This window comes from Leucoraja erinacea, chromosome 9 (genome assembly GCF_028641065.1).
Source record: "Leucoraja erinacea ecotype New England chromosome 9, Leri_hhj_1, whole genome shotgun sequence".
Taxonomy (NCBI): Eukaryota; Metazoa; Chordata; class Chondrichthyes; order Rajiformes; family Rajidae; genus Leucoraja; species Leucoraja erinaceus.
In genome coordinates this window covers 32,171,242-32,197,999 of record NC_073385.1, presented here as the reverse complement: position 1 = coordinate 32,197,999, position 26,758 = coordinate 32,171,242, and the positions used below count along the sequence as shown (strand labels likewise).

Below are 26,758 nucleotides of genomic sequence, written 5' to 3'. Positions count from 1 at the left end.
GTAGGTTCACGAGGTTAATTCCTGGGGTGGCGGGACTGTCATATGTTGAAAGAATGGAGCGACTGGGCTTGGTTTCCATGTATTGTTGGAATCTGAAAGTTTCCAAAAAGTTTTGTTGAGAATATGTCACCAATTTTTCATCTTTTGAGTTTGAGTGGATAATTCAAGTGGTTTTAGAAGACAATTTTAGTTAAGAATTAAATTAAAAACAAAATTTACCACTGTTTTATGTTTCAAACCAGAGTATGAATCTCGAGAAGGCTATTGGAGAATATGCTGAAAAAAATGCGGCCCTTAAAATACAAGTTGCGGCAGAAGAAGATGCATTGAAAAACATGACCAAGAAGTTGCTCAAAGAAAACAAGGATTTGAAAGTATAGTATACCTTTCATTTCTTCAACTGTGTTTATAGCATCTGCAGATTGGAATTTACAGTCACCAATATCTCCATGTGCTTACAGAAATGATTGTCTGGATGAAATGCTTGCATAAAGCTTCAATAATAGCCAGCAATTATTTCGCTTTGTGAATGAATAAAATAATGTTCATATTATGTAACAACTTTAATGATATTGATAAAGTGCCTGTGATGTTTAAAGCTTATTCTAACCAAGCTTGAAGTGCCAAGTTAATCCATGATAACCACCTCAAGAAAGTTTCATTCAGTTCCAAAGTCAGACCAGGAAACAGCTGTAGACAAATGTACCTTTTATTCTTTGATAAAACACAAAATGCTAGAAGAACTCAGCGGGCCAGGCAGCATCTGTTGAGGGAATGAATGCCACTGAGTTCATCCAGCACATTGTGTTTTGCTCAAGATTCCAGCAGCTGCAGTTTCTTGTGTCTCCACCTTTATTAATTGTCTGAAATTGCAATAAACAATGTTAACTTTCACTTGTGTTAGCAATTCTTTAAGCCCACTGCTTTATTTCTGAGTTCCACGTCACGGTAGTCTTTGTAGCTGTGTGCTACTGCCGTTGCATGCAGCCATTTCTGTAAGCCAGTCAGCTCTTCTCGTGGATGTTCGCATGTGGTTTCTGCCTGGGAGCTTCCACATGGTTTCCGTGTCGAAGCTCCCACGTGGTCTCTGCGTCGAATAGTAAATTTCCATGTGCGCAGTAGCACTTCCATTTAAGACTTACGTAATATCATACTTACGCCAGGGTCTGCGGGATGTAACCCTTATGTCAGTTGGGGGAGTGTCTGTATTAGGTATACACATTGCCTTCCAATTGGATGTATTGGCTACTTTTCGAGCTACTTATGATGATGGGTTGGGGGTGGGATTGAGCAGGGCAGGAAATGACTCTGAAAATGGGCCTGTGCTTCACTGCTGTCAACAACATTTTTGCCACTGACATTTTTTCAGCTGGCACTTCGGTTGCAATGGCCCTTGAGTGATAAGGTTTAGGTAATGAGCTGGGCTCCCAGCAAAAGCTTACACTCTGGATTGTGCTGACAGAAACTGTGTGATCCAAGGCACCAGCAACTGGTAAACTTAGTCAGTTTAAGATCTGCACTAATGTAAAGGACACCTCAAATCTATGCACCCATCATCATGCTTTGATTGTTTCCCTGAACAGATACTCTCATTTAACATTGATTGATGGATTTGGACTGATCTTCAGTGAAACCATCACATCTTATTAACATTTAAACCCTAGTACTAATATGAAGCAAGGTTTAATCCTTGCCTGTTGATAACAATTACAATAGTAAGGCAATGCTTTTTGTATTTTCTGTTCAATCCAAAAGGATGGAATTAAAGAAGTAAATGAAAGAATAATGCAGGCGAAAAAAGAATTGGAATTAAATTTGCCCATCCAACAGAAGCTAGACTCTGATCTTGCAGAAGCGACTGCAATTTGTAATGAACGAGGGACAGAATTTGAAGGTAATGTAAGCATGGTATTTGTTTGAATTTGTTATTCCCACATATGAATAGCACATAGTGCAAAAATGTAAATGGATAGGTGACACTAAGAGCCTAAACCTGAAACGTCGCCTATCTATTTTCTCTACAACTGCTGCTTGACCTGTTGGGTGACCCCAAAAAGCCATTGGTTGGAGAGACATTGTAATTATTACGATATAATATGTCAAATGATGTGGTTAGATCCTCTGCTGTTGGCGATGTTCATTGCACTTTGGCAGTGCAAATGCTACTTATCAGCCATGCATACTTGTTGACTGGGTCTTGCCACATATAGACAAAGACTGCTTCATTTGCTGAGGAGTTGTAAATGGAATGCAATCATTAACAAACATCCCCACTTCTGACATGGTGATGATATCATTGAAGAATAACCAAAGATGGCTGACTGGACATTGCCCATAGGAAACATCTACAGTAATGATGGGTTTGGCAATTCTCTTCCTTTTTACAAGGCATGCCACCAACTATTGAAGCCCGTTATCTTCAGTTTTATCCTGTTTTCCATGATACTTTACCCAGTCTGCCTTCATGTCAAAACCAATCTATCTTGCTGCATCGCCTTAATCTAGGAAGACCGTGGAGGCTTTGGAGAGGTTGCTGAGGAGGTTTTCTAGATGATGCTTGAAATAGGAGGCATGAGCTGCAAGAAGAGATTGGACAAAATTGGTTTATTTTCCTTGGAAAGCTGGAGAACTTAGCTGCAAGCAGAGAGGGTGAACAACGTGAAATGTTTTGTCTGGAATGCTGGAGACCGGATAGAAGTATATTTTAAATGATGATTGGCATTAATAAGGTAGACTTTATCCCAAGGTGGCAATGTCAAAGACTAAAGGACATAGCTTTAAGCTGAGAGAGACAAAGTTTAGGTTAAGTATTACTATCTTGTGTACAGTGGGGGGCACAGTGGCACAGCAGTACAGTTGCTGCCTTACAGCACCAGAGACCTGGGTTCAAAACTGACTATGGGTACTGCCTGTACGATGTTTGTACGTTCTCCCTATGACCATGTGTTTTTTCTCCGAATGATCCAGTTTCCTCCCTCACTCCAAAGACGTACAGGTTTGTAGATTAATTGGCTTCGGTAAAAATTGTAAAATGTCCCTAGTCTGTAGGATAGTGACAGTGAATGGGGATCGTTGGTCGATGTGGACTCGGTGGGCCGAATGGTCCGTTTCCACGCTGTATCTCTAAATTAAACTAAACTGAAAAGCTTTGTTTTGTATGCTATACAATCAGATACTGTACATAAATACAATAAAATTAAATTCATGTACAATACATGGGGCGGCGGAACCCCATGGCCGGGGCCTGGGTTGGTGCCGCAGGGGCGTCAGGAGGGGACCTGGCGGTGGTCGTCGAGAAGGTCCGTGCAGCAATCGATGAGGTGATTGGTGCGGTGGTCGGTTGAGGTTGGCGGGTATTGAGAGCGCCGGCGGTCAAGCACGGGCCAAGTGGGAGGCGGAAGACAGCCCACTGGGAACAAAGTAGTGCCCGGCATGGGGGGGATCACCGTGAGAGGGGGGTGGGGAAGAACAAAGGAGGATCTGGCATGGCGGAATCTCCATGAGGGATGGGGGGGGGGGGGGGATAACAGAGGAGGACCTCGCTTGGGGAAACTACTGTGAAGGGGAGGGGGAGGTGGTGGGGAAGGGGGTGGAACAAAGGAAGACCTGAAAACAAAGAATTTCACTGTGACTCATCACATGTGACAATAAAGTATTAATTCATGCTATACGTAGAACAAAGGGGAAGATACAGAGTGCTAAATATAGTTCTCAACACTGTACCGCATTAGTTCCAGAGACAAAGTCCAATGTCTACAATGGGGTAGAGGTGAATCTGATTGTCCCTTAATTTTTGGAACGAATGTTCAGAAGCCTGATAAGATAGTAAGAAGCTGTTCCTGAGTCTGGTGTGCACTTTCAAGTTTCTGTGCAATTTGTCCGATGGAAGCAGGGATAAGAAGGAATGATCGGTGTGGGACGAGTCATTGATTATGACAGCTTTTCCAAGGCAGTGTGAAGTGTAGATGGAATAATGGTGGGAAATCTGGTTGTGTGATGGACTGGCCCAACTACAACTCTGCAAATTCTTGTGTTCTTGCACAGAGCTGTTCCTAAACAAAGCTGTGATCCAACCCGACGGTATGCTTTCTACTGTGCATCTGTAGAATTTGTAAGTCTTTGGAGATGTGCCAAATTCCGTTAGTCTACTCAGGAAGTAGAGGCATTGGTGCGTTTTCTTGGTTGTCGCATCGAGTGGTCGGTCCAAAACAGATCATTGGTAATATTAACGCCAAGGAACCTGAAGCTCCCAACTATTTTTACTTTGGCATCATTGATGCTGATTTTGGGATACACTTCACCATACTTCCTGAAGTCAATAATTAACTCCTTAATCTTGCAAGATAATGGAGATGTGCGGGGCAAGTTTTTTTTGCACAAGGTGGTGAATGCCTGGAACTCTCTGCTGGGGACGGTGATGGTGGATGACACGATAGTGGTATTTAAGACTGTTTTGGATAAACATCTGGATACGCAGGGTATGGAGAGATATGGATTATGTGCTGTCGGATAAGTGTTAGTCTAGACATTGAGTTCGGCACAGACATTGTGGGCCAAAGGGCCTGTTCCTGTGCAGTATTTTAGTTTCTATATTCTATCGCCAGAATATAGCTTCTTGCTTCATATTTGGACCAGAGTTCTGCAAGCAGTTCTGCAAGCAGAACTCTGGTCCAAATATGAAGCAAGAAGCTATATTCTGGCGATAGAATATAGAACATAAAATACTTGATGATGCAACTCAAGTAGTTCTGCTCAAACCTAAACTGAGCATTGATTGGTTAGCAAATGTCATTTCAGAGTACTATTAGTGCTATCTTCCATCATATTGCTGATGATTTGAAGTAGATTAGTGGGGCTTAATTACTTATATTTTTCCTGTAATCTGTGCTGTACTAAAACGACTTGGTTAGAGTAACTCAGCGGGCGAGGCAACATCTCTGGAGAGAAGGAATGGGAGACGTTTCGGGTCGAGACCCTTCTTCAGACTGATGTCAGTAGAGGGGGCGGGACAAAGCTAGAATGTAGGTGGAGACAATAAGACTAGTGGGAGAACGGGGAAGGGGTGGAGAGAGAAAACAAGGGCTATCTGAAGTTAGGGAAGTCAATGTTCATACCGCTGGGGTGTAAACTACCCAAGCAAAATATGAAGGTAGACAAAAATGCTAGAGAAACTCAGCGGGTGAGGCAGCATCTGTGGAGAGAAGGAATAGGCGATGTTTCGGGTCGAGACCCTACTTCAAGCAAAATAAGAGGTGCTGTTCCTCCAATTTGCGCTGGGCCTCACTCTGACAATGGATGAGGCCCAGGACAGAAAGGTCAGATTGGGAATGGGAGGGGGAGTTGAAGTGCTGAGCCACCGGGAGATCAGGTAGGTTAAGACAGACTGAGCGGAGGAGTTCAGCTAAATGATCGTCGAGCCTGCACTTGGTCTCGCTGATGTAGAGCAGTTGACACCTGGAACAGCAAATACAATGGATGAGGTTGGAGGAGGTTCAAATGAACCTCTGCCTCACCTGAAAAGACTGTTTGGGTCCCTGAATGGTCAAGGGGGGGAGGTAAAGGGACAGGTATTGCATCTCATGCGGTTTCTGGGGAAAGTACCAGGGGAGGGGGTATTTGGGTGGGAAGGGACGAGTTGACCAGCGGGTTTCGGAGGGAACAGTCTCTGCAGAAAGCAGAAAAGGGTGGAAATGGGAAAATGTAGCCAGTAGTGAGATCCAGTTGGAGGTGGCAAAAATGTTGGAGGATTATATGCTGTATGCGACGGCTGATGGGGTGGAAGATGAGGACAATGAGGACTCTGTCCTTGCTACGAATGGGGGGCAACCGCAGGCGATGCAACACCTGTCCCTTTACCTTCCCCCTCGACTCCATCCAAGGACCCAAACAGTCTTTCCAGGTGAGGCAGAGGTTTACTTGCACCTCCTCCAACCTCATCTACTGTATCCGCTGTTCCAGGTGTCAATTTCTCTACATCGACGATACCAAGCGCAGGCTCAGCGATCGTTTCGCTGAACACCTCTGCTCAGTTCGCCTTAACCTACCTGATATCCTAGTGGCTCAGAACGTCAACTCCCCCTCCCATTCCCAAACTGACCTTTCTGTCCTGGGCCTCCTCCATTGTCAGAGTAAGCTCAGCGCAAATTGGAGGAACAGCACCTCATATTTTCTGGTATGAACATTGACTTCCCTAACTAAGATAGCCCTTGCTTTCTCTCTCCATTCCCTTCCCAGTTCTCCCACTAGTCTTACTGTCTCCACCTACATTCTATATTTGTCCCTCCCCCTCCCCAACATCAGTCTGAAGAAGTGTCCCGACCAGAAACGATGCCCATTCCTTCTCTCCAGAGATGCTGCCTCACCCGCTGAGTTACTCCAGTATTTTGTGTCATCCTACGATTTAAACCATCATCTGCAGTTCTTTCTTACACAACTTGGTTCGAGGTTTGGCTAGTTCTCTAGCACAAGCCTTCAACTTTACAGCTAGTCATGTTCGCTGCTCCCATAATCTTTGTTTAATTGCCTGTCATTTGAAGAGGTAAATTGGATTACCTCAAGACTAGCTTCTGCGAAAGCAAGGATATTGGATTTGCTTATGAATGCCTCAACTTTATCTTTAGCATTTACGTACTGGATGACATTAACATGTTGTTGAGGCTGGTCAAATTCTTGGGAGTCAACTGTTGCTAACCATAGAGAGGCACTGATTCATCGGTTGACAGTAGGTGGTAATCAGGATGAGGTTTCCTCACTCATGTTTTCCAGTAACCAAAATCTTGGACGGGTCATGGGTTGTGATGGAAAAGTCCAGCATCTTTTCTATAAGGTATAATTTTGTGATTATAACTGCCTTGGCTACTGCAGGACTTATTTGTGTGCACAATGTAAAGAGCAGTTTCCAAATATTCATGAGAAGGACTATACAAGCTTGTCTAGGCCAGAGGCATTTAATTCAGAGATCTATCTAATGATTAAACAATGATTATAGTAATGATACTTGTCTACCCATCTAACCTTGTAATAGGCTAATGCCAAAGAGTCATGGTGACATCGCCCAACTTGTCCATCAACCGAGAAGCCACTTCTAAACGAGTCCCATTTGCCTGGTCTATATCTGTCTAAACCCTTTGTATTCATTCACCTGTCCAAATGCTTTTTAAATATTGTGATTGTACCTGCCTTAACTACTTCCTCTGGCAGCTTGTTCTATATGTCCACCATCCTCTGAGTGCAAATGTTGGCACCCATGTTCCTAATAATTCTTTCCCGTCTCTCCTTAAATCAGTGCCCACTAGTTTTTGATTCCCTGACTTATAAAGAATATATGCATTCATCCTATCCCCCTCATGATTTTATGCACCTCTACAAGATCACTCCTCAGCTTCCATCACTCCAAAGCATAAAGTTCTAACCTGCAACCTCTCCTTATAGCTCAGGCCCTCGAGACCTGGCAATCTCATAAATGTTCTCTACATCTTTCTAGCTTAATTGCATCTTTCCACTGGCAGTGTTTTCAAAATTGAACACAATATTTCAAGCGTGGCCTCACCAATATCATGTGCAACTGTAACGTAACGTTTCGACTTCTAAATTCAATTCCCTACTATTGACCAACATGCCAACATCCTTCTTCACCATCCTAGCTACCAACAACACCACCTTCAGGAAACTATGCACCTGTATGCCTATATCTTTCTACTCTACAACACTCTCCAGGGCCCAACTGGGGGCTGACTGTAAAGGTCCTGGCTGGGTTTGACTTCCCAAAATGCAACATCTTACATTTAACTGCAATTTTTTAATATTATTGAATGTCTTTTTTCTGACATTTTACAGGCCAATTGAGTAAGAAATTTGCCTTGGATCGCAACATCGCCAGGTTAAAGGGAGAAACTACAAACCTTCTTGCTTCTCTGGTAACATTCTTTATAATTTAAATTCAATGTGATTAATAGCATCAGAAACATCCAATTAACAAGCTTTTTGCCTAATTGTTATCTTAGATTCATGACTACTTGCTAATATAAATTAGATATATGTTAGTGCAGTAAACTGAAATTAATCAAACCAAATTAACTGCCTTGCCACTTATCTCTCGAATTTGTGTGAGATTATTTGCAGATGGCCTAAAATTGATTTTATTTGCTAGGCTTGTAGAAAACAAAATTTCCCTTTCTGGAAATGCTTGCAATTTTTATATTTATTTATCAGCACCATTGAACAATAACAGGATTAAAATCAGTATATATTAATGTTGTAAAAATGCGCAAAAAACACTAAGGCCATTCATGTGGAAAGTGTAGCCCGTGTTCCTCTCACCTGTAAACAAGCAGAGTGGATTGCTGATCTTTCTGCTGCATAAACACCTGGGAAGTTGTATTCCGAGCATAATTGTCTACAGTGGCACAGCTGCCTCACAGAGCAAGATTCCCAAGTTCGATCCGGACCTCGGGTGCAGTCTGTGAGAAGTTTGCATGGTCTCTCATGTAGGTTTTTTCCGAGTGCAGTTCCAGTTTCCGCCAACATCCCAAAGGCAAGTGGGCACAGTATGTAGTTTAATTGGACTCTGTAATTTGTCCCTAATTACAAGTGTGTCTGGGGTTCTGCTGGGAGTTGGCAGGATAATTGGGGGGGGGGGGCTGGGGGGGGGGGGGGGGATCCGGACCTCGGGGGTGAGAAGTTTGCATGGTCTCTCATGTAGGTTTTTTCCGAGTGAGAGTTCCAGTTTTTTCCGCCAACATCCCAAAGGCAAGTGGGCACAGTATGTAGTTTAATTGGACTGTAATTTGTCCCTAATTACAAGTGTGTCAGGGGTTATGGGGAGGAGGGAGGGGGGGGGGGAGAGAGAGAGGGGGAGAGAGAGGGAGAGAGAGAGAGGGAGAGAGAGAGAGAGAGAGAGGGGGAGAGAGAGAGTGACGCACACACAGGGACTGTGAGAGAGAGAGTGTTACACACACACAGACTGAGAGAGAGACACACACAGAGATAGGGGAGACAGAGACAGAGATGACACACACAGTGACTGAGAGTGTGTGAGAGAGAGGGGAGGGAGGGGGAGAGAGAGAGAGCGCATGATTGACTGGTGGAGTAGACTTGATGGGCTGAATGGCCTAATTCTGCTCCTTTCGCCATCAGTTAAAGGGTAAGAATAAAATAAGAGAAGAAATAGGAGCTGGAGTGGGAGTCACGAGTAATCGGACCTTGGTCTCAACAGCACCTGCCTGTCCATTCCCCATAACTCTCGATTCCCTACTCACCCAAAAGTCTGACTCGATGTCAGTCATTCAGTTACCTCATCATCACAGATATTCCACAAATCCTTCTTCTGAAACTGTGCATTCTACTTTGAGATTTACTACGAGAAGGAACATCCTACTGCCATCCTTCCAATCAAGGCTCATCGGAGTCTTCAACAAGATAATCTATTTGATTTAATGAGGACACCAGATCACTGGAAAAAAAAATGTGGTCTTAGCTGCAATAAAAATGTTTGGTTGATTAATTGATTGAAAGATACAGGGTGGAAACGGCCCTTCTGCCCAATAAGATCACGCCAGCCATCAATCACATGTTCACACTAGTTCTACGGTATCCCACTTTCCATCCACTTGCTACATGACAATTTTAAAGAAGTCATTTAACCTACAACCCCACACATCTTTGGGATGTGCACAGGAACAAGCTCTTCAGCCCACAATGTACGTGCCATATATGATGCCAGGTTAAACTAATCTTCTCTGCCTGCATTTGATCCATATCGCTCCATTCCCTGCATCCCTGCATATCCATGAGCCTGTCTAAAAGAATCATAAATACCATTATTGTATCTGGGTCCACGTGTTAAAATGCTCAACTGGGGTAAGGCCAAACTTGAGGGTATGAGAGAAGGTCTCGCACAAGTTGACTGGAGCAGGTTATTTGAGGGGAAAGGAACATCGGCCAAGTGGGATGTTTTTAAAAGTGTGCTGACAAAAGCTCAGGATATGTACGTCCCCGTTAGAGTGAAGGGCAAAGCAGGCAAACGTAAGGAAGCTTGGCTGACGAGGAAAATTGAGGCGTTGATCAAAAACAAGAAGGATGCATGGGACAGGTATAAGCAGCTGGGATCAAGTGCATCCCTGGAGGAGTTTTGGGAACTAAGGAGTAAACTGAAAAAGGAGATCAGAAGGGCACAAAGGAGCCAGGAGATTGCTCTGGTGGGTAGCATTAAGGGCAGTCCCAAAAGATTTGATAAATTCATAAGGGGGAAAAGGGCAACTAAAGAGAATCCGAGAGCTTTTATTCCTTGGAGAAACCACTTCTCTCATAATTTTACATACCTCTATCAGGTCACCCCATTACTGAGTCATACAATATTGAAAGAGATCCTTCAGCTCACAATGTCCATGCTGACTATTAAGCAGAAACATTGAAAATAGGTGCAGGAGGAAGCCATTTGGCCCTTCGAGCCAGCACCGCCATTCATTGTGATCATGGCTGATCGTATACTAATCCCATTTACCTTCTATGCCTTGGGGATTCAAGTCTCATCTTAAATACTGTGGGAATCTCTGCCTCCACGTCACCTTGAACATTCATTACTATTAATAGCATTATATAACACTTTTGCAATAATTCAGACCATTTAATAATGGAAATCCCTTTTTTTGATTCAATACATAAAAATCGATTCATTCATTTCATCAGCCAGATCTACAATCCAAGTTGTCTACAATTCGACACGATATCTTTTACCAAGTTAAATGTGCTGCTGAGCAATTGAACTTGCTTGAAGTGGAAATTTATGAAGCAGATAGAAGGCTTGAACTTGTTCAGATAGAGAACTGCAAACTGAAACTGGTGAGTATAAAGTTATTTTTGTTTATCCATTTAGTATTGATTATGCTCGGAAAACCAATTGTGTACATACAACATAGAAAAGTACAGCATAAAACCAGGCCATTCGGCAGGAACATATTTTATCTTACCGTATTATTTAAGTTAATCTTGCAGGGCATTTCCTCTATCCAGATTTTACTTTCTGGCTCACTGGTGAGGAATAACATTTCAAATGCACATTTCTCGTCTATTCAGCAACAACTACATAGCATGCCCATGAATGAGATTCTGTGTTTTGTGGTTTTGACATAAGCTACGACTGTCATGCTATCCAATTACAGGGTCTTTGGAGCAAACAGACCAAGGAAACCTTCTGGATAGAAAGTACTGGAGTAACTCTACTGGTCAGGCAGCAAGTCTGGAGAACATGGATAGGTGACGTTTTGGGTCGGGACCCTTCTTCAGACTGACACAAAACATCACCTATCCATGTTCTCCAGAGATGCTGTCTGGCCCGCAAAGTTACTCCAGCACTTTGTGCCCTTTTGTGTAACCCAGCAAGTGCAGTTCCTTATTTATACAAGGAAACTTTCAAGTTTAGAAGCTAGCTTTGTTTTTTTGTTAGTTAATATCTAGCAAATAATGTCACACCAATCCCCTTTAATTGAAAAATATTCCTTCATTACACTGTAGCATGAGGAATTATCGTCAATAATTGCACGAATAGCCATTGTGTCAGTAATTGGGATATAAATTAAGTTTTGTATTTCCTCTTCTCATCTCTATCCAAGAGTCTTTTGGAAAAATATACAATGGTTGTGATTCACTCATTTTTTTAAATTGCAATACATCAGTATTTGAATACAATTTTTATTATTTTCATTGGCAGTGCAATTTCCAACTGACCAAAGATGTTGCCTCACTTGAAGAAGAAGGAGAAAGGCAAAAAGCAGAAAAGGAGAAGCAGGATAATGAACTTCAAACTATCCATGGTACATGTTTGGGATGGGGGTGGGTAGGAAAGGTAGTTTTGGTTTAAATTAGCTAGTAGTTTTGTGGTTTTAGTTCCAAGCTTAAAGTTGAAAAATGATCATCTTATAATGTTAAAACCAAGAGTATTTATTAGCAAACATAAATCTCATGATTGGAAATATTGCAAACTGATATTATTTAAGGTTTAATGATGCGTTTGTAAATGACATTTCAATGGAATAAAATAGTTGTAATAGCCAATTTAGACATAATACACAAAAAACAGATTTGACCTTCTAGCCAACCATGTTTTGTTTAGGTTTCAGAATCTCCCCATGCCGGGTCCCCATTGTCTTCCCTTCCCCCCCCCTCACGCTCATCGACCACGAGGCCCCAGCGCCATTGAGGCTCCCGAGGCTCATGTTGCCAGTGAGGCTCCCACTGCTGCCAAGGCACTCGCTGCCGCCCTAAGGCTCCCATCGCCGCCACTGCTGAGGCTCCTCCGGCCCAGTCAAAATTAAGCTGACAAGTATATATCTTATAGATATTTAAAAAATTATGAAAGGCATATATAGGGTGGACAATCACAACCTTTTGCCCAGGATAGAAATATCAAATACCAGTATCATATCTTTAAGATGAGTGGGATAAAGTTTAAAGATGTGTGCGGCAAGGTTTTTTTTTTCCCCCATAGAGGGTGATGCGTGCTTGGAACAGCTGTTGGGAGTGGAAATAGACACAAAGGTGTTTTTGAGAGACTTTTGGAAATACATGGATATACAGGGAATGGAAGGATACAGGTTATGTACAGGCAGATAAGAATTAGTCTTGGCATCATGTTCGGCACAGCCATTGTGGGCTGAAGGGCCTGTTCCTGTGCTGTTCTATATTCTAAGCAGCAAACAATTGTAAAATTGCATGCATTTAACTTTAATTAAAATTGCCTGCAAATGTTATGTCATTAATTTTATTTTTCTATTTATTTTTAGATAACTTAATGAAAAGCTGGGCATTGGATTTTAGTGTTCAAATGGTAGCTGGTAACAATTTTTTAATGTATTTATTTTATACTTCATGCTGTAGAAAAATATAGGGTACACATTACTGCTTTGTGCCACTGCAGGAGTTTGGTGCCTGTGATCAAAGTGTTCTGAATGTCATAGAGCAACTGATGGATAAAATACAGCTCAGAGAGATAAAGCTTGGCAGCATTGGTGATCAGCTCAAAGATCATTTAAGTAATTTGCTAGCCTTTGTGGGAAGTACACCTTCTAAAGGTAAGCAAATACAATGAACTTTGAATAATTTTACTTTTAGTTGTATTAAACATATTCTAAACTTTAATTTCTTTGAATTACAAAAGGAATAAAACAAAAATGTAGGATGAAAAAACCATCCCACTTAAATGAGGTACGCTTAAATGAGGTAAGACAACATTTAATTGACAGCATCACAAATTGTACTTGGATTAGAATACAATTTAAAAATATTTACATTTATAGTTAAGGGCCTGTCCTACTTTCCCGAGTTACTCACAAATTCTCCCGTTTTCCCCTGGAATCAAACTCGGAGAATGTCCGTAGCGAGGCCGCAGGAGTCCGTAGCTATATCGTAGTGGCTCGTTATGCCAGCCGTAGGTACTCGGGGCATCAGGCAAGGCGGGACACTTTTCCAGCATGACAAAAATGTCCATGAGTAAAAAGATAGTCGGGAGGAGGAGTCGTAGATCACAAAAATCTTGATTTTTTTTAAAAGGTCCTTTCAACTCGTCAGAGTACTCGGGAAAGTGGGACAGGCCCTTTAATTGGCAGCTGATCTACTAGTTGTATAAATTTTGTAAGTCTTGAACTGTCACTTGCAAAACCTGCTCTGATTTAAGTAGTCTGATTTGAAAAAGCATATCGTCTGAAGGGTCTCGACCCGAAACGTCACATATTCCTTTTCTCCAGATGCTCTCTGACCCGCTGGGTTACTCCAGCTTTTTGTGTTTATCTTAAGTATATTTTCGCGTCTGATAAAGCCTGTGCTAGAGATTTAATAACCGCGCGTCTCTACTTTTAGATTTAAAAAAGTTCACGGTTCCAACTTCCTGAAAATACAGGAGTTACAATTAATCCTTTTAAGTGTCATGGAATTTACTGTATTTACACTGTAATATTGTCTACAAATGTGGTGTTGACAAATGAAAAGACACTTACATGCTTGAATTTGGAAATAAGGTAGCTCTGTAAAAGCAACTTGGCAAAATATGAAATGCATGAATGGATGTTTTATAATTTAAAAAAGAAGTGGCACCAATTTCTTGTGTGATTTACTCTGGGTGGTAGTCTAATAGAAAAGCAATTAACAAGGCAACTGATGAGGCTTTGGGCAATGCTGTGTTGGTTCAATCTAGAGATATTAAGATAAGGGTAACAGTGCAATAGAATTATAGTCAAATGAAATCCCAGAAAATAAAACATTAACTTAATCTAAACAGCCAGCAAACTGCAGGGATACAAAGACACTACAATGCTGCTTTTCTACAAATCTTTTCAAATTTTCACTTTTTATCCCATCCCACAGGATATCCAATCGTTTATATATTCAACTTTATTAACATTTCCTTTATGCTTCTTAGTGCAATTTTGTTCATGTGTGCGCAGAATATAAATAACAATCTTAATAAGCAATAAAAAACAGGTTTCCTTGGTGATAACATTAGTGGGTCTCCCCATGTTATTAAAGCAATCTCTAACATTCATTGACCAATCAAATACTGTATTCTGTTTTCCCACATTTTCTTTAATGTCCATTGCCACCTTCTGACAGTATCCTTGAAGGCTCTGTGTATTTAGCAGTTAAAAGATAGAAAAGTGCAGGAGTGGGCACTAAGGCCAACAGGGGCAGATCTTGGTCCAGTTTATCCAGTCTGGAAATTGAGATTATTCCATAGGCATGCAGTATCCAGTGACTGAACAGAACAATTATTCTCTTCTTTTTGGTGATCAAATCCTTATAAGTCTGTTAAAGGAAGAGATGAATAATAATAATTATTTTATATTTAGAAATGATTACATTTGATGTGCACTTTTAGTAATTTTGCACTGAATTATTAAACTTAGTAATTATAGTATGTTGAATTACCTCTGAGATTATTGTACTTTCTGTAAATCCATACGGCTACGTGTTTACATAGTATGTAATCACCCCATATTTATTCTCATATTAATTTTTATCAGTTTTAGATCAATTAGTGCAATTATATGTTAGCTTTCCAAACAATGTTATTTTGAGAATTCTAACTTACCTGTATTTCGGAAGCAGACATATATACTGCCAAAGTTACCAAGGACAGGACTAGAATTATGTATGGAAAAGCATAGTCTAAAAAAAATGTAGACAGCAAAAATTAGGATAATACACAGAAAAACAATGATTAAAATGCAGTATGTATTTTGCAAATAATGAATTGGTGCAAACTTAACAAAATTATATATTTGTGCAGCATTTACTTTTGATTTTATATTAAGATAATGTATTGTTAGTAACTCCAGATACTTAAATACAAATCCTAAATGCAAAATGAAATTTCAACCAAAGATGAAGATCCTTATTCTCAGGTATGCAATTCTCAGGTATATTGACTAACAAATAAAATTATTAAAGATGGTGGTTCTGGTATTCAGCCCCAAATTCCATCCGGTTAATTAAGGTAGAGAATTAATTAAAGTCATGTTATGGACCCACCCGTTAATTAGAATTATTTGAAATGGGAATCCAAATGTAGCCTGTAAATAAAAATACACTTACAAAGCAAGCCTCCACCAACTGCTTGAAGCACTGTAAGAATTGGGAAAAAGTAGAGGGCTGCATAAATACTTTTAAATCGGTCCGACTTTCCAAGACCACATGCAATCTTTTTAACCAGGAGAGGACGGAGCAGCATCATGAAAACCAGACAGAAAGCATAGTAGATGAAGACAATGGTGTACCTGAAACAGACAAGACTGACCATCAGAATAATAACATCAGTGAAGGTGAAATCTCCATTTAAGATTCCCTTTGGCTCTTCCTCTTCTAACATTCATTATAGTTAATAGAATGTTTTTATAATAGCAAATGCAAAGACTCTGTATTTGTTCTTTTAATCTGTATTGATGTGAACCAGAGAAATGCATGCAGTGTACACCAGTACTTTAAAAAAAATGTCAAATTTACTTACACAATGGCAGTGAATAAATTAATGTATCAAGAAAATGAAAGCGTTTAATATTTATGTTTCGATTAGAGATACAGCGCGGTAACAGGCCCTTCGGTCCACCGAGTCTGCACCGACCAGCGATCCCCGCACACTAACTCTACCCTACATACACAGGGGAGAATTTACAACTATACCAAGCCCATTAACCTACAAACCTGTAGGTCTTTGGAGTATGGGAGGAAACCAAAGATCTCAGAGGAAAAACCACACAGATCACGGGGAGAACGTACAAACTCCGTACAGACAGCACCCGTAGTCAGGATCAAACCCGGGTCTCCGGCGATGTAAGATAGTAGCGCTACTGCTACACCACCATGCTGCCCCAAAATAATTAAAAATAAAATCATCTTTAAAATAATATACTTACAAAGGAAATACAGCTTCCTGTGTACAATGCAATGTAGTAATATAATCTGGACTGGGATTATAAAGCATTGTGTACCAATCTGATAGCATCTCCACACGGCAGGACCGGATTTGCAGCTCTCCAACTGGATCATTTACCAACAATGTGACAATGGCTGCAACAGCACATTCCAATAATGCAGTCACATGCTGAAAAAGTGCACTGGAACTGTACAAAAAAAATGCAAATGAACTTGGTTATAATAAACTGCACCTGAATAGTATGATTAATGCAAATAAGTGTAAATCTTAGAGTGATTTAAACTAATGAAGAATCAGTCCAAGACAGCAAGTGGTTGTTTTAATGATTGTACCTGGCTAGACTCTCCACTTTAATTTATTTACTTTGTGGACAAAACTGAACACTTATTATTTCTTACCCTTGAACATGGTTCTGTGGAATAATGTATAACAATTCTGATTTACAATTACATGTGTCAGTGCTTTTACTTTGGCGAGTATCATCTTGGGAACCACCTACGATAAAGCAGTTCTTACATTGAAAGGTATGTGATTCAAATCATATTCATAATGTATAAATTTTACTGGAGTTATGTTTAATATTAAGGGACGCTTACAATTGTTTCTTTGAAATTGCAATCCTTTCAATTCAGAGACCTGGAACTGGCCTTCAAATTCAAATTATTGCAATTTCAATTTAATACCCCTAACATAATTATTTGATCATCCACTTCAGTTTCATTTCTGCTGAGCATCATTTTGATGTACCTTCGGTTATATCCACATCTGCCCCACATAAAGGCATCAATTAATTAAGACTGTCCATTCATATTTCACGTCACAGATTTTCAGTCTCTTAGATCCCTACTGGATATAAATTTATGGTCTGGAGATAAAAGTAATGTTGACTCTTATGACACTTATACTAATAGTATATTATACTATGATTCACATTCCATTTCTCAAAGAAACAAACCTCTTTTTGCCCGAGTACCATTCAATAAAGAACCAGTGCAAAACCAAAGGTAGGACTGCCATGAAGCCAAGATACAGCCAGTCATATAACTCTGGCGATCCCTCACATTTCCGACAAATCTTCAAGTCATTTGATCTTTCCCCTCTTGGGCATACCTGTTGAGCAAGATTGATGTAAATGAAATAGCGTTCCAACTTTTCTGTACCAGGGTACAAGTATATGCAATGCTGCTACACGGATTATAGGTTTAACACATATCCCTGCTGACATGAAAGAACTTTGTTTTAATTGGTGTGGCAACTCGAATGCCCAGGAAAGTAGATTATAAAAAGTGGTGAACACTGCCCAGTCCATCATGGGTACAAAAGGCCAGCATCAACAAGGACCAATATCACCCTGGCCATGCTCTTATTTCACTCCTGCCATCGGAAAGATGATGTAGGAGTTTGAAAACTGTGACATCCAGGTTCAGGAATATCTGCTTCCCAACGTCCATTAGGCTATTATTGAACACCATGCAATCAAACTAAACTCCCAACTTTCAACTGGCTTAATTATACAAGTGACTTTGGGCATTATTTTGTGGGTCACTAAGTCGGTTTATTTATTTATTTAACTTTGGTATTTTGTTTGTTTATTAAGTTATCTATTGAGTACTACAACTCCTCCTCCCATTCCGATTCTGACCTTTCTGTCCTGGGCATCCGCCACGACCAGAGTGAGGCCCAGCACAAATTGGAGGAACAGCACCTCATATTTCGCTTGGGAAGTTTACACCTCAGCGGTATGAACATTGACTTGTCCAATTTCAGGTAGTCCCTGCTTTCTCCCTCCTTCCCCTCCCCTTCCCAGCCATCCCCCAAGCCTACTGTCTCTGCCTCTCTTTCTTTCCCCCCCCCCCCCCCCCCCCCCCCCCCCCCCCCCCCCCCGACATCTGTCTGAAGAAGGGTCTCGAGCCAAAACATCGTCTACTCCTTCTCCCCACAGATGCTGCCTCACCTGTTGAGTTTCTCCAGCATTTTTGTCTACCTTCGATTTTTCCAGCATCTGCAGTTCTTTTTTAAACATGTTTATAAACCTGACATGTTGCTGCAAGTAAGAATTTAATTATTCCTTTTCGGTACACATGTCAATTAAACACTCTTAACTCTTGTAAAAAGTCAAACTGGTTTGATCTTAGATTAGGGATAATAATGAGGCTGTCATTGATTAGTTTCTAGATTCAAACTACAAATTCCTTCATAACAATTTAGAACTACAGGCTCTTATAACATTGGGTGCTTTACCCGAGTTCAAGTTTGAATCAGTAAGCTTCCCTAAACATATACAGTTCCCTAAATAGCTCCGCTGCTGAGGAGCCGCGGAGCCTGTGGAGCCTGCTGTGGAGCTGAGGAGCTGCTGGGGAGCTGCTGTGGAGCCTGCTGTGGAGCTGCTGAGGAGGTGCTGTGGAGCTGCTGAGGAGCCTGCCGTGGAGCTGCTGAGGAGCTGCTGCAGACTTACCTACGTGGAGCTGGCCGGCTTCGGGGCGTGGAGAGCGGCGGTGGCACGTTGATGCGGCCCGGCTCCGGTGGATGGTGACACTGGGAGCTCGCGGATCCCCGGTGGGAGGCTGCTTTGCGGGGTACCGGCAGCGGCGACTTCTCCCGCCCGAATTGCGGGGTTGAGAGTGACCTGGAGGAGGGCCCTACAACGCCCGGCGCGGCCTTAATTTGCCGCGGACTAGCGCCTGCCGGGGGCTTTGACCTCGACTTCGGGAGGAAAATGGAGTGCAGGGGAGAGACAAGAACTTTGCCTTCCATCACAGTGAGGAGGAGAGCCACTGTGATGGATGTTTATGTGAATAGTGTTGGTGTGTGTTTTGGTTCTTTTATTGTATTGTATGGCTACAGAAACTACATTTCGTTTGAACCTCATGTGAGGTTCAAATGACAAATAAAGGTATTGTATTGTATTGTATATGCCGAGCAAGGTCGATAGTGCAGTGAAGAAAGCGTTTGGCACATTTACCCTATTGGGAAGGGTATTGAGTACAAAAGTAGGGACATCAGGATGCAGCAGTATAAGACAACATTTGCAATAATGTGTGCAGTTGGAAAAAGTGCAGAAAAGATTCAACAGGATATTGCCTGGACTTGCAGGCTTGAGTTATAGGGAGAGGCTGAATAGGCTGGGACTATTTTCCTTGGAGCACAGGAAGCTGCGGGGTGACTATGTTGAGATGTACATGATTATGAGAGAGATGGATAAATGAATGCTCGCTGTCATTTTCCTAGACTAGAAGATACTAAAGCTAGAGAGCAAAGGTGAGGGTAGAGATTTAAGAGGGACTTCAGGGGCAACGTTTTCACTGAGAAGGTGGTCTGTATCTGGAGAGAGCTGCCAAATGAAACTGTAGAAGTGGAAACAATTGTGATGTTTAAAAGACATTGAACAGAGATATTGGTAGGAAGAGTTTAGAGGGCTATGAGTCAAATGCAGGCCAATGAGACCCAATTCAGTGAGCATGGACTAGTTGGGCCCAAGAGCCTGCTTCCATTCTGTACGGCTCTGTGAGGGTGAATGGCTGTTCATTTGAAACATGAACTCGATTTTTCTCTCTCCAATCATTCTGCCAGAACTGATGTATTTCCAATATTTTCTGTATTTTTTCAAACGCTGTTCAATAACTCTGGTTTATTTAAAGACAATAGACAATAGTGGCTGGAGTAGGCCATTCAGCCCTTCAATCCAGCACCGCCATTCAATGTGATCATGGCTAATCATCCCCAATCAGTACTCCGTTCCTGCCTTCTCCCCACATCCCCTGACTCCGCTATCTTTAAGAGCCCTATCTAGCTCTCTCTTGAAAGTATCCACCGCCCTCTGAGGCAGAGAATTCCACAGACTCACAACTCTCTGTGAGAAAAAGTGTTTCCTCATCTCCAGATGGCTTACCCCTTATTCTTAAACTGTGGCCCCTGGTTCTGGACTCCCCCAACATCGGGAACATGTTTCCCGCCTCTAGCGTGTCCAAACCCGTAACAATCTTATATGTTTCAATAAGATCCCCTCTCATCCTTCTAAACTCCAGAGTGTACAAGCCCTGCCACTCCATTCTCTCAGCATATGACAGTCTGGCCATCCTGGGAATTAAACCTTGTAAATCTACGCTGCACTCCCTCAATAGCAGGAATGTCCTTCCTCAAATTAGGGGACTAAAACTGCAAACAATACTACAGGTGTGGTCTCACTCGAGCCCTGTACAACTGCAGAATGACCTCTTTGCTCCTATACTCGACTCCTCCTGTTATAAAGGCCAACATGCAATCCGCTTTCTTCACTGCCTGCTGTACCTGCATGCTTACTTTCATAGACTGATGAACAAGGACCCCCCAGATCCCGTTGTACTTCCCCTTTTTCCAACTTGACGCCATTTAGATAGTAATCTGCCTTCCTGTTATTTTATACCAAAGTGAATAACCTCACATTAAACTTTATCTGCCATGCATCTGCCCACTCCCCCAACCTGTCCAAGTCACCCTGCATTCTCATAGCATCCTCCTCACAGTTCACACTGCCACCCAGCTTTGTGTCATCTGCAAATTTGCTAATGTTGCTTTGACTCCTTTCATCCAAATCATTGATATATATATTGTAAATAGCTGCAGTCCCAGCACTGAGACTTGTACCCCATTAGTCACTGCCTGTCATTCTGTAAGGGACCTGTTAATCCCTACTCTTTGTTTCCAATTCTCAATCCATGTCAGCACTCTACCCCCAATACCATGTGCCCTAATTTTGCCCATTAATCTCCTATGTGGGACCTTATCAAATGCTTTCTGAAAGTCCAGGTACACTACATCCATTGGCACTCCCTTGTCCATTTTCCTAGTTACATCCTCAAAAAATTCCAGAAGATTAGTTAAGCATGATTTTCCCTTCGTAAATCCATGCTGACTCGGACCGGTCCTGTTACTGCTATCCAAATGTGCAGCTATTTCATCTTTTATAATTGACTCCAGCATCTTCCCCACCACCGATGTCAGGCTAACTGGTCTATAATTCCCTGTTTTCTCTCTTCTGCCTTTCTTAAAAAGTGGGATAACATTAGCTACCCTCCAATCCACAGGAGCTGATCCCGAGTCTATGGAACATTGGAAAATTATCACCAATGCATCCACAATTTCTAGAGCCACTTCCTTAAGAATCCTGCAATGCAGACCATCAGGCCCTGGGGATTTATCAGCCTTCAGTCCCATCAGTCTATCCAACAACATTTCCTGCCTAATGTGGATTTCATTCAGTTCCTCCGTCACCCCAGATCCTCTGGCCACTACTATATCAGGAAGATTGTTTGTGTCCTCCTTAGTGAAGACGGATCCAAAGTACCTGTTCAACTCATCTGCCATTTCCTTCTTCCCCATAATAAATTCACCTTACTCGGTCTTCAAGGGTCCAACGTTGGTCTTTACTAATTTTTTCCTCTTCACATACCTAAAGAAGCTTTTACTATCCTCCTTTATATTCTTGGCTAGTTTACCTTCGTACCTCATCTTTTCTCCCCGTATTATCTTTTTAGTTATCTTCTGCTGCTCTTTAAACATTACCCAATCCTCTTGCTTCCCGCTCATCTTTGCTACGTTGTACTTCTTCTCTTTTATTTTTATACTGTCCCTGACGTCCCTTGTCAGCCACGGTCGCCCCTTACTCCCCTTGGAATCTTTCTTCCTCCTAGGAATGAACTAATCCTACACCTTCTGTATTATTACTAGAAATATCTGCCATTGTTGTTCCACTGTCATGCCTGCTGGGGTATCTGTCTAGTCAACTTTGTCCAGCTCCTCACTCATTGCCCCATAGTCCCCTTTATTCAACTGTAACACTGACACCTCCAATCTACCCTTCTCCCTCTCCAATTGTAGACTAAATCTGACCATATTATGGTCACTACCTCCTAATGGCTCATTAACCCCAAGTTCCTTTATCAAATCCAGTTCATTACATAACACTAAATCTAGAATTGCCTTCTCCCTTGGTAGGCTCCAATACAAGCTGCTCTGAGAATCCATCATGGAGGCACTCTATAAAGTCCCTTTCTTGGGGTGTAGTACCAACCTGATTTTCCCAGTCTACCTGCATGTTGAAAACTCCCATAACAACCTTTGCTACATGTCAATTTTAACTCCTGATTCAACTTGCACCCTATGTCCATGCTACTGTTTGGGGGCCTGTAGATAAGTCCCATTAAGGTATTTGTATCCTTACAATTCCTTAGTTCTATCCATACTGACTCCACATCTCCTGTTTCAATGTCACCCCTTGCAAGGGACTGAATTTCATACCTCACCAACAGAGCTACCCCACCCCCTCTGCCCACCTGTCTGTTTTTTCGATAGGAGGTATACCCTTGGATATTCAGTTCCCAGCCCTGGCCCTCTTGCAGACATGTCTCTGTAATTCCCACAACATCATACTTGCCAATTTCTAACTGAGACTCACTTCCCCTTCAACTCTTTATACTCCCAATTTGTCAATCCCTCCCCCCCCCCCCCACTATTTAGTTTCACTAAAAAAAACAACATGCCCGTGAAAGCGAACGACAAAATGAAGAACACTTAAAAAGGAACACTGCATCCCAAAATGTGCAACAGCAAAAATAACATTTGGATTGCAGATCGAGGATTGTATGATTAATATAATTTCCAGATATTATATAGTCACTGGCACACCTAACATTCGCTATTTAATGAACTAAACAAAATGCAGAATGTTGGGTAATAGTTAGCATCCAAATTACTTCATTTCAGAGTACTCTTTAAACTAACTGCCTACTAGCTTGCACTTTGTAAGAAATGCAAAAATGAACAGAAACTCACCCCACAGTCTCCGTATTGGAATTGACTATCATTTCCACTCTCTTTTATTTGTTTTCCACAATATAATCCGGGACATATTAAATTAACATCTGAAATTTAATAAAATTTAAAAACATATTTCATTTACGATTAAATTAATTCAGATAAATTATCATTTATTTTAATTCGCAATCTTTAAATATTTTGTAAACATTTTCTAAAGCAGTTATTATAACCCCATTCAAGGGAAACTGATGATCAAAACTGTATGACTGTGTATAGAATCGCAGCAAAATTAATTCAACAAGTTAGATTAACTGCAGATAAACGCCGTACTATATCTTTTGCTTCTCTTCTGGCTCAGTGAACAATCCTGCTCAGGTGGATGGATCCTTGACCTTCCTCTTCCAAAGTCAACCATCTGTTCCTTGGTTTTACTGACGTTGAGAGCAAGGTTGTTCTGGCACCATTTGGTCAGTCAATCTATCTCCCTCCTATACTCTGACTCATCGTCATCTGTACTTTGTCAAACAACAGTGGTATTGTCATGAATTTGAAGATGGATTGGTACTTTGTCTGGCTATACAGTCAGTAGTATAGAGTGACTAAAGCAGGGGGCTGAGCACGCAGCCTTCACATGCCACTGTGTTGATGGTTATCGAGCAGGAAGTGCTGCTGCCAATTCATCCAGGTTGTGGTCTGTTGATGAGGAAGTCAAGGATCCAGTGGCAGAGTGATGCACAGAGACTCAGTTCTGTGAGCTTAGTAACCAGTTTGGAGATGATTGATTGTGTTGAATGCTGAGCTGGAATCTATAAACAGCAACCTGACGTTTGTGCTTTTATTCCCCAAGTGGTCCAGTCCAGAGTGCCAGTGATATCGCATCCTCAGTTGACCTATCATGGTGGTAGGCATATTGTAGTGGGTCGTTTCTTGTTGAGGTAGGAGCTGATATGAGCCATAACCAACCTCTCAAAGTACTTTAACACCACAGACCTTAGTTGGTATTCATAGAGGCACCTTACTCTCCTTGTGCACTGGTATTAGTGATGCCCTTTTAAAGCAGATGGAAACCTCAGACCCCAGTAATGAGGTCGAAGATAGGCACAAAATGTTGGAATAACTCTGCGGGACAGGCAGCATTTCTGGAGAGAAGGAATTGGGGACATTTTGGGTCAAGATGTATCCCTCTTCTCTCTTATCCCTAAGGGAAACAAAAGATATATCTTGACCTGAAATGTCACCCATTCCTTCTCTCCAGAGATGCTGCCTGTCCCACTGAGTTACACCAGCTTTTTGTGTCTATCATCCTTTACATACCCTCATGATCAATTTACAAAATACATGCCCAAACATAAAGCTCTATTTTAAAATAAATTCCTCTTTGCATTGTAAAAAGATTGGGAGAATGGTATGACTGGGACCATGTCTACTAAATGGATTGCAGCGTATGGAGTAATAGTAATATTACTTATGTTTGTATATTATTTAAATGTTTAAATTTCCTTTTATGTTTTGGGTGTTTTTAACCCATTTTAAATGGATTGTTTCTGGGCAACTTCAACAATACTTATGTGCCAATTTAGAAGAGTAGAATTTAAGGTAAATAACACTGGTCTTTATTTGCCAGTCAGCATTTAGAAATAGGAAGATATTGTTGCTGGCTATTGGTTAAGTCCATACCTGGGGTACAGTCAGTCATACAGCATAGAAATGGACTCTGCAGCCCATCATCCCACCCTGTATGCCCATCTGCACAAATCCCATTTGCTTGCCATAGGTTCAGATTCTTCTACACTTTGCCTAATGCTTACAACTGTCTCTTATATGTAGTGATTGTATGACTCCATCTCCTCTGGCAACAAGGTTCAGATATCAATCACTCTCTGTAAAAAAATGTTCCATTTAAATCCACTTTAAAATCCCTTCCTCTCCTAAAAACATAGTCATCCCTTCCTCTCCTAAAAAAGGTAGTCCATCTATACTAGTCCAACCTACCTTCTTGTTTTTGGTATACTTAAATCAGGCTAATCTCTATCACATCACACTTCAGCCACCTCCAAGGAAAACAAACCCAGCCTATCTAATTTCCCCCCGTAAATAAAGGCATCCAATCAACAGACAATAGGTGCAGGAGTAGGCCATTCGGCCCTTCGAGCCAGCACCGCCATTCAATGTGATCATGGCTGATCATCCCCAATCAGTACCCAGTTCCTGCCTTTTCCCCATATCCCCTGACTCCGCTATCTTTAAGAGCCCTATCCAGCTCTCTCTTGAAAGCATTCAGAGAACCTGCATCCATTGCTATCTGCGGCAGAGAATTCCACACTCACAACTCTCTGTGAGAAAAAGTGTTTCCTCGTCTCCATTCTAAATGGCTTACCCCTTATTCTTAAACTGTGGCCCCTGGTTCTGGACTCCCCCAACATCTGGAACATGTTTCCTGCCTCCTGCGTGTCCAAACCCTTAACAATCTTATATGTTTCAATAAGGTCCCTCTCATCCATCTAAATTCCAGAGTGCACAAGCCCTGCCACTCCATTCTCTCAGCATATGACAGCCCCACCATCCCGGGAATTAACCTTGTAAACCTACGCTGCACTCCCTCAATAGCAAGAATGTCCTTCCTCAAATTAGGGGACCAAAACTGCACACAATACTCCAGGCATTATCCTGCGAAACCTTCTGCACTCTTCATCACAACCTTCATCCTCCTGTTATGATGGCTAGAACTGCACACAACACGACCGAGTGCAGCCCACTCAGTGTTTTTCAACATAACATCACAACTTGTATAATCCAAGCCGCGAGCATGCCAAGGGCATCTTCACCACCATATCTACCGGTGTGACCACTTTCAGAGAACTTTAGACTTGAAGCCTAAGGTCTAATTTAGGTAAATTAATTTAAATAATGATCTACAAACATTGGAGGTAGTCAAGAAGGCTCTCGACCCGAAACGTCCCCTGTTCCTTTTCTCCAGAGATGCTGCCTGATCCGCTGAGTTGCTCCAGTTTCTTGTGTCTGCCCCTGGTGTAAATCTGCAGTTCCTTCCTACATATTGGAGGTAGTTGGTTTAGGTTTATTATTGTAGTGACAAGCTTTGTTTTGCATGCTCTCAGTGCTAACTAATCAAACACGGATGGTGACCTCCCGCAGGTCGCGGCCGCCACCGCCTTACTCAAAGCTCCTCTAGTATCCAGTCTTACCCATACTGAAGTCAGCAGCGAACACCGAGCCCGGCCGCGGCCTCCAAACCGGAACACAGCCAGCCAGCCGCCGCTCCACTTCCGGCCCCGCCTTCCTGTAGCGCGTCACCCCGCATCACGTGGCATCGCTTGCGTGCGGCCTCTCGGACAGCGGACGCGCGTTGCGTGTAGGAAAGGACAGCAGATGCTGGTTTAAACCGAAGATAGACACACAAAATGCTGCAATAACTCAACGGGACAGGCAATATCGAGAGAGAGAGAGAGAGAGAGTAGGAATGTGTGACGTTTCGGCCGAGACCATGGTACAGCGTGGTTCCGCCCCCTCCGGTGACGACAGGTG

The 26,758-nt window shown here is 42.0% G+C and overlaps 2 protein-coding genes across 2 annotated transcripts in view; one reads left to right on the top strand and one right to left on the bottom strand.

Moving 5' to 3' along the window:
- Nucleotides 1-14,446, top strand: part of ccdc175 (coiled-coil domain containing 175) — a 63,035-nt gene extending 48,589 nt beyond the window's left edge. The window contains exons 13-21 of the mRNA XM_055641219.1: nucleotides 243-374; nucleotides 1,756-1,894; nucleotides 7,837-7,916; nucleotides 10,687-10,839; nucleotides 11,708-11,810; nucleotides 12,780-12,823; nucleotides 12,914-13,067; nucleotides 13,154-13,215; nucleotides 14,411-14,446. Coding sequence (XP_055497194.1) covers nucleotides 243-374; nucleotides 1,756-1,894; nucleotides 7,837-7,916; nucleotides 10,687-10,839; nucleotides 11,708-11,810; nucleotides 12,780-12,823; nucleotides 12,914-13,067; nucleotides 13,154-13,215; nucleotides 14,411-14,446 — 903 coding nt within the window. The remainder of the gene's footprint in view (nucleotides 1-242; nucleotides 375-1,755; nucleotides 1,895-7,836; nucleotides 7,917-10,686; nucleotides 10,840-11,707; nucleotides 11,811-12,779; nucleotides 12,824-12,913; nucleotides 13,068-13,153; nucleotides 13,216-14,410) is intronic.
- jkamp (jnk1/mapk8 associated membrane protein) lies at nucleotides 13,212-26,694 on the bottom strand. Its single transcript, XM_055640507.1, has 7 exons — nucleotides 26,419-26,694; nucleotides 23,231-23,319; nucleotides 17,376-17,530; nucleotides 16,401-16,607; nucleotides 15,583-15,764; nucleotides 15,080-15,156; nucleotides 13,212-14,793 (listed from the first exon to the last, which is right to left on the bottom strand). Exons 1-7 carry the CDS (start codon nucleotides 26,420-26,422, stop codon nucleotides 14,575-14,577), a joined length of 933 nt encoding a protein of 310 aa, XP_055496482.1. The 5' UTR covers nucleotides 26,423-26,694; the 3' UTR covers nucleotides 13,212-14,574.
- Nucleotides 26,695-26,758: the final 64 nt, after the last annotated feature.